At 34.7% G+C, this 8,166-nt stretch overlaps 2 protein-coding genes across 2 annotated transcripts; one reads left to right on the forward strand and one right to left on the reverse strand.

Moving 5' to 3' along the window:
- The first annotated feature begins 748 nt into the window (after window positions 1-748).
- LOC141427466 (zinc finger protein 830-like) lies at window positions 749-7,532 on the forward strand. Its single transcript, XM_074086964.1, has 4 exons — window positions 749-1,564; window positions 1,735-1,847; window positions 6,540-6,709; window positions 7,368-7,532. The coding sequence occupies exons 1-4, from the start codon at window positions 1,096-1,098 to the stop codon at window positions 7,510-7,512; spliced, it is 897 nt and encodes a 298-aa protein (XP_073943065.1). The 5' UTR covers window positions 749-1,095; the 3' UTR covers window positions 7,513-7,532.
- Window positions 3,454-5,179, reverse strand: Naxd (NAD(P)HX dehydratase). The gene is made up of 2 exons (XM_074086962.1): window positions 4,483-5,179; window positions 3,454-4,297 (listed from the first exon to the last, which is right to left on the reverse strand). Exons 1-2 carry the CDS (start codon window positions 4,708-4,710, stop codon window positions 3,554-3,556), a joined length of 972 nt encoding a protein of 323 aa, XP_073943063.1. The 5' UTR covers window positions 4,711-5,179; the 3' UTR covers window positions 3,454-3,553.
- Window positions 7,533-8,166: the final 634 nt, after the last annotated feature.

Here is an 8,166-nt window from a genome sequence, read left to right on the forward strand (position 1 = left end):
TGGTGTTCCTATGGAAAGGAGGAGCGATCTGCTGGGAAAGCAAAAAGCAGAAAACTGTAGCACTCTCTACTGCAGAAGCCGAATATGTTGCCATCTCGGAAGCAGCCAGAGAGGCAATATTCTTAAAAAGGTTTATTGCTGAGATTACCGGAGAACAGGAGAGACAGCTGACTATCTTTAGTGATAGCCAGTCAGCAATTGCTATTGCACAGAACCCTGTGCATCACCAACGCACAAAACACATTGATGTGCGCCACCACTATATACGAGAAGCGGTTGAGAATGGGCATGTTCGATTAGAGTATGTGGAGACCGGGCGAATGGTGGCGGATGTACTTACAAAACCCCTGTTAAAGGGCAAGTTTACGTTGTGTGCGAGAGGTATGGGTGTAGAGTAATGAAATTAAGGAGGAGTGTTAGAATAAAGGAGGTTACGTACTCTGTTCTGACAGGCCGTTTACAATTTTGATATTCTTTTTAATTTCATACTTAGATTCTTGTGTTCTCCTGTCACTGTTGTAATCGCTTTGTCAATATGTCAATGTATTTTTCTCTGTGTAAATAAAGATTAATTATACCTAATTAATCTTATATTATTGATCTTCTCCATATTCCATCTGTATTTATAATGTGCAATTAGTGCTATAGCGATAGACACTAATAGTTCAATATCTATTTAAGGTCAGTAAAAAAACGTTACTTTTATTTTAACTAAACGTATTAAAAAAAGGAAATGTCAGTCAACAAAAAAAAACATTAAACAACAATCAATCAACGCACAGACTAATAAGAGTTTCTACATAGGTACTTATACTCTTTGAATAAGAGATACTACGTCTGATGACGAGGCGATATGGTCCCTGACTTTAGCCTGTCCAAACGGCCGAATTAAAAAAAAAAAACAATGTCAAAGTAATTTTTATTTATAATAGTATACTAGTATAATAAAAGTACTCTGTGTAATAGTACTTGGACTTAATTTTATTACAAAAGCAATTAATACGTATATTTATTAGGTCTTCACTGCACCACTGTACTCTTTTTTTTTAAATAGCTTAGCATACAGTTGACTTGTTTTTCAATCATCTATTTACAATGTCGCTCCGTATGCAAATGGAAAAAAAGAAGGCTCAGGAGGAAATGCGACGTTTAATGACAGAACGCAAGAAAAAAGATGTAAAGCCTACAAATATAGACAATCCCCTGGCTAAGTACAACAATTTGGGTCAGCTGATGTGCTTGCTTTGCTCTTCTGTTGTTCGGTCAGAAAACGTATGGCAGGTGCATCTAAACAGTAAACAACACAAGGAGAATGTTGAAAAGGCAAAAAAATTGAAGGAATTAACAAATAACTTCACAGAGGGAAAAAAAATTAAAAGAACTTCTACACTCTCTCCTACTGAACCACCAGAGAAGAAGTTAAAAAGCATTTTGAAGAATTCTGGTGACGTCACAGCTGTACAGATACCGAAAACTAATATTCCTAATGTTGTTTCCTTTCACGATGAGGAGATTAAAAGGGCGCCATTGAAGCTGGACTTAATACAACCCACTAGAGGTGATGGTATGTAATATAAACTTTAAAAATATTTGAACTAAAAAACTGAACTAAAAACTGGACAGAGCTTCTGTAAAAGTAATCAGCCAGCCAAGTCTGTCAAACATTATTATCTGATGAGGATGTCTGCTTATATGGTCATAAATTGTATGAATAACTCTTCTTTTATTATTCAGATGCAGGAGAACAGTCAGATGTAAATGCAAAAGATAAAGACTCTAAAACACCTCTAGTACCAGAGCAACCTATTCCAGAAGGATTTTTTGATGACCCAATCTTGGACGCTAAGGTATATGTTTTGATTAGAGATGAAACAGGTAGTGGTTTGGCCGGATACCAGATATTCAGCGGGACCGTTGGCCGGATAGCCGGATACTCCGTGCAGGTTGCAACTTGTAGAGTATAATTAATTAACTTAGGGGCCTGTTAAACCACCCATTGATTAATTTTAGCTGACGGATAAATATGATGTTGTTTCTGTTTGTTTTGTTTGAATAGATGCAAGACCGTATCACATTTATCCATCAGTTAAAATTTAGCAATGGTTGGTGAAACAGCTCCTTAGAATAATAAACTGATGTCAATAATTGATAAATATACCAGTTTTTAATCATAACTATAAGTTTTTTTACCATGTGGTATCCGGCCAGATAGTACGCAACTATCAGGTATTCGGCCGAATAGTAAAATAGTGGCCGGATAGGATATTTTATTACTTTTATTTATTCATGTTTATTAAATTAACCCATTGCATGACCATTGATAATTTTACATAAAATACCTTATGATAAAAGATAATCGAAAATAGTAACAAAAATAGATAAATCATGAACAGTTAGTTACAACGTGTAAGTACATGACACCAAGGTACATACAAGGGATGTCTCAGGGGTTAACATAATAAAAGATGAATCCACAAGACTTCAAATCCTGCATCAATCTTAAGCTGTTTATAAATGCAAGGGAAACAATGCTACTACCATTAAACTGCAAAACAAAGTTAGAAGCTATAAATTATTTAGTACCTACTAGGAATTACAAGTTAGCTTATACAATATAACACAATGACACTTTATTGACCACCACAACATAGTGAGTAATACAGAAACTAGGTACTTTGTAGGGTTCCAGGATATATATCAAATGATTTATGATATATATCAATCAATACAAAAATGGTTTAAAAATGTAATATTATTAAGTTAAGTAATTTTTGGCCTTTTTGTTACTGTATTTCTACTTCCCAAATATAGATAGCGTTGGAGTAGGAGTTAAAACAAATTCCCTAATAGTAAGTTCTAATCCATAAATGGCAACACTTCTGCCAGCATTCATTTAATTTTAAGTATCTAGATAAATAAAACATTAAAAATATTTTAGCTTTTATTAAATAATTTATTGTTTATGTGACACATATATAAATAGAATACATAAATAATACAATAAAATAATAAAATGGCTTTCATACAAGATGGATATATATCATAAATATCCAATATTTTGATATTTATAATAATATCGGATATTTTCGAACCCTGTTACTTCGAGAAACATTTACAAGGTAAGCAATAGGTGGTCTCATCACACAAACAAACATACACATAATCTACTTCTTTATGTTATTAATGCTGTACCACTCCACAAGGTACATTCTTAATTACAAAAAGCTAATTATGCCAAATTTGTAAATCATTAACTACAGAATCAAGGTACATTTTACTATACAATCAAGTCTTGTTGATCAATTCAAGTTTAATATCACTAGGAAAAATATAATGCATGGCAGTTGGTCACTGTAAGGTTAATTCTATTTTTATTATTATTCTTATCCATGTCATGTCACATCATGTCATGTCACAAATAAATGTTTTCTTTCTTTAAAATCAAATAATGAGTAATTCAAATTTTATGTTTATTTTCAAATGATTACAAATGCCCTTAAATAATAGAAAACACTTAAATATTACCCATCTTTTTGTTTAATCTTTGAAGAACCTATTGCCCATACAATTCTTCAAAAGATTCATGAATGTATTCAATCATGTCCCCAGCTAGCATGCTTCGCCCTTTTACTTTAAATGCTTTTTCATTGGACAGTCGCACTAGCACTGAAGCTGCATAGCATGCCAATGACACTGCTGCCCAAGATTTATCATTATCTGATCCAATTTCAATCTTATCCTTTTGACTTAGAGTCCAATTCAGAAAAATAGCAATAGAACCTGATAGCAAATCTCCTTGACCACCACATCTGCGACTTGAGCCATAAAGGTTTGATTTCCATTGAACTTCTGGAACTGCAGAATATACTTCATCAGTGCCACCTTTCTTCATAACTGTTACATATTTACCAAGCTTATTCAACTCCATAGAACCTCCAAGACTGCTGCATAATCTTTCAAATTCAATCTTATTAGGGGTCAATACAATAGGTGATGTAAAATTTTTTACTAACTCTGGCTTGCTAGTTACCAGGAATAACCCATCAGCATCTATTATGAGTGGTATCTTTTTTTCTTCAATAGTTTTGATAAGTTCAGTGACTACATTAAAAGTTTGTGCCTCTCGCCCTAATCCAGGTCCTATGACTATTGCATGTAACCGGTCCAACCAGGGTGAAATTTCTGTAACAGCATTTGTTGTGTCCAGTAACGGATGAACTATCAATTCAGGACTGTATGATTTAATGACGCTAGCCGCTGATGAAGCACAAAATATGTGCACCAAATCTGCTCCAACCTAAAATTTTAAAAAATCTGTTGTAGTACATGTTTTTCTTTCTTTGAACCTTCTATTATAAATGAAAAATAGTCGCTCTTTTCTTCGCTAGAAAAATCGTTCGTTTCTCAACAAAACTATATTTTGATTAAATCGCTGACGTAATTTTGCATTTATGTTAGTCAAACAAATTCAATTATGCTCACCTTTAAGGCGCTTATGCCGGCAAAATAAGGAGCACCAGTATATTCTAATGAGCCTCCTACTATGCCTATCCTGCCGGCCTGACCCTTGTGTTTTTCTCCATCCAAACTTGGAATACAACTTTTGACCGCCTTCAACATATACGAGCTGTCCATAGTGCTTTTAGGTCGATACAAAATTAGTTTGAGACTTGAGCAATATTGTGTAAAAACATTGCGCGATAAAAACATGCCAAGTCAGCAACTAAAAACAAATAATTTTACTTAGGTACCTACTTTATTGATATTGATGATAAGGTTTTTGAAGTTTTTGATAATGATTGATGCACTTATCATCTATCTTGTTTGACATTGACAATCTTGACAGCAGTTAATGTACGCCTTGTTAATGCACGCTCAATAATGCACGGCCTGATAATCCGTTCTTATGTTCACGGATTATCATGCCGTGCATTATCACCCCGTACAATTCGTGAGCTCTTAGAAAAACCTTCGGGTTTCGGGGGAAATCGGGAGGATTCGTGTAGTAGAAAATGACAATTGTCTTTTTAACTTAGTAGCAATCCATCACGCGAAGAGTGCACTCGTGTTTTTATTGATTTATTATAGAAGTTAAAACCACCACTTACTTATTTATTTTGTTTATTTTTCGAAAATGAATTTTCATGGGGAGTCAACTTAAACGGGGTATTTCTGTAAATAGCCAATAAATCGTTTATAGTTTTTTTTTTTTCTAAGAAAGTGAAACTTTCAAGAAAGGTCTAAGTATGTTAATGAGGTTCAAGACCGAGTTATAGAAGCAACGAGGATTTCGAAAAGTACATTAAAAAAATATTAAACGCTGCAGAACAAAAAATTTATTTGACATACCCAAGAGAAGTAGACACAGTATAACAGCTCTATAATTATACTTCCAAACAAAAGTAGTGTGTTAAGGCGGGGTGTTCTCTATTTAAATTAACGATGGAAGAATTCGAAAATACTGATTTTGTTTTGTTTCTATCATGACAAAAAATGATATTGTATTCAAATTAGAAAAAGATAAATAAGCGTAATATTATTACAGTAAGGTTTATTTTGTACTGTTGTTGTTGTTGTTATAACTCTTTATTGTCCATAAAACATATGAAAACTACTACTGATGGTTATTCTTTACATAACTTTTTACGGTAAGTTTGAAAAGTTTTGCAAGTTGATAAAGGAACAGAACAGCATATCACGATCGCGTGTCATCGTCAATACCCGAAGTATGCTTCTAAAATCGGAAGTTTTTTTTAAGAGCTCACGGAGTGTACCGAACTAGCACGAGTGTAGTTAATGTACGACTTGTTAATGCACGCTCGAATAATGCACGGCTTGATAATCCGTGCTTATAATGTTGCTCGACCTATTTTTGGGAAAATACCGACCATTTTTTAATATACACCGAATATTAATAAATGTGGTCACAATTAAACCTAACACAAATCTATGGTAATTTGAATCGATTGGATTCAGATTATCACGTCGTACATTATCACTACGTACACAGTGCGCGCAATACTTTGTACGCCCTGCTAATGCGCGATCATGATATTGTACGGCATGATAATCGGAAGCACTTCGGATTATCACGTCATACATTATTGCGCGTACATTCCGAGTTGTACATTACGGTTTCCCTTGACATGACACAAACCACAGACTATCTATTAAGTAAGGGATGCGATACAACTTTGTGAATGGAACTCTTGAACTCTTGGACTCTTGAACAGGACTAAGAAAACGAAGGAGAATACGTGATTCGCCATTTTTAAAAATTAAACTTACGGAAAACATTAAATAATTAAATATGAGTAAATTCAAAACAATTATTTACTGCTGATTGAAGTATCTTAAAGAGCTTTCACATCACTAGAGCCAACGTCAGTCAGTCCAGTCAGCCAGTCGTCAGTCAAGTGTCAATGTCAGTCACCACATTTGTTTACACAATTGATTTTTTCCATTGAATAGTACTTTAGTTAAACCTGCGTTAGCAATAATGGAATTGGTAATTTTCATGATGTATATAAATTGTTCAGGTAAGAAACATTGAATACAAAGATCCTGTAGAGGAAGAATGGGAAAAATTTCAAAAGGAAATAAAAGAGGAAGCCAGCGCGTCGGCAGAAATTATTGCTGGAGAGCAAGAAGAAGCAACAGCAGAACGACAAATAGATGAAATAGAAGAACAAATCAGAAATTGGTCAAGGTAAGGTTACCTAATTTTTTTTAACGTTTTAAACTTTCGTGATTTACACTCATAGTCAAAATACCACAAACGGGACTTATCACGCTAACACACACACAAGTAATATTTACCTCGACGTTTCGGCAACATTGCATTGGCCGTATTATTAATGTGTCGGCGTCGGGATGAATGTTCGGAGGGATGATCGGACGTTGTTAGTGTTGTGTGTTGGTGTGATGGGGTGACAAATGAAAATGACCAAGTGTGGATAGTTCGTGATACGAGTGCCGGTACTATTAGTGATCAAGTGCGGGTAGTTCGAAGGACTCACGCTGCTAGGCAGACTTAAAATCACACACTTCAGTCTACTCATGACCACGGCCACGGCAATGTTGCCGAAACGTCGAGGTAAACATTACTCGTGTGTGTTAGCGTGATAAGTCCCGTTGGTGGTATTTTGACTACTTTTTATTAAGTATATTTTTTTACTATAGCACAGTAAATTTTGAAACTAAACTAGTACTAGTTTGTAATTTTAAAATACCTCTGTTTCTTCACGATTTTTTCCTTTACGGTTTTAGGGATCATGGTAAATCGCATGTATCTTACAAATTGCCACATAAAATCCAAAAATCTCATAAATTTGGCGGAACTAAATATTTGTTTATTTATTTTTCAGAGTTTTAGACCTTGAACTGAAAAAGGAGGATACAAAGAAAAATAAACAAGATGTTGAACAATTTAATGAAGATGAAGATGAGTCTGATAACGAAGCTGACATAGACGAATTTTTGGATTGGAGGGCAAAGAAATCTTACAGCTAATAAAAATAACTATATAAGTACCTTTTGCGCTTTATTTAGACTGGCCAGCGAAAGCTGTCCACGAGAAACCGCGGTAAATTAAAAAAATGAGGCTGACAACACATGCTTTACACTGATTAAACGATGTTAATATTTAAAGCCTGACCAGAAATATATGACTATTCGCCATGTTGCGGAATTTCATTGGAACTAATTTCTTACACTGGCAATAATTTTAATGATTGTCGGTGTCACTGTGGCGGTTTCTTTGAACAATAACAAAAAATGCCCAAACGGATTCGTAGTCAACAACGGATCATTGTAAAAATATGTTTATAATAAACTACTGAAAAAAAAAACGCTTGGGGAATCAAACTATTTCGCTACAAAACCTTTCCAAATTAACATCAGAGCTATCAGTCATTGTAGTCAGGTTATCATAAATCGGTTCTGGCTTAGATGAATGATTGGTCTCGCGCGCTCGCTCGACTACCTAACTTGTCAAATGCGCAACAAATAGTAGTTACGCCGAAATTGGCGTACCTGAGCCCGAGGCGAGTCAGTCGCGTTGCAAACTGTGTGTAATGTGCATGTCCTGAATCATAAACCGAAGTAAAATGCCAGTTTTCGCAGTGAAACTGTGAAATAAGAAGGACACTGGGATCACATACCATC

The sequence above is a fragment of the Choristoneura fumiferana genome, chromosome 4 (genome assembly GCF_025370935.1).
Source record: "Choristoneura fumiferana chromosome 4, NRCan_CFum_1, whole genome shotgun sequence".
Taxonomy (NCBI): Eukaryota; Metazoa; Arthropoda; class Insecta; order Lepidoptera; family Tortricidae; genus Choristoneura; species Choristoneura fumiferana.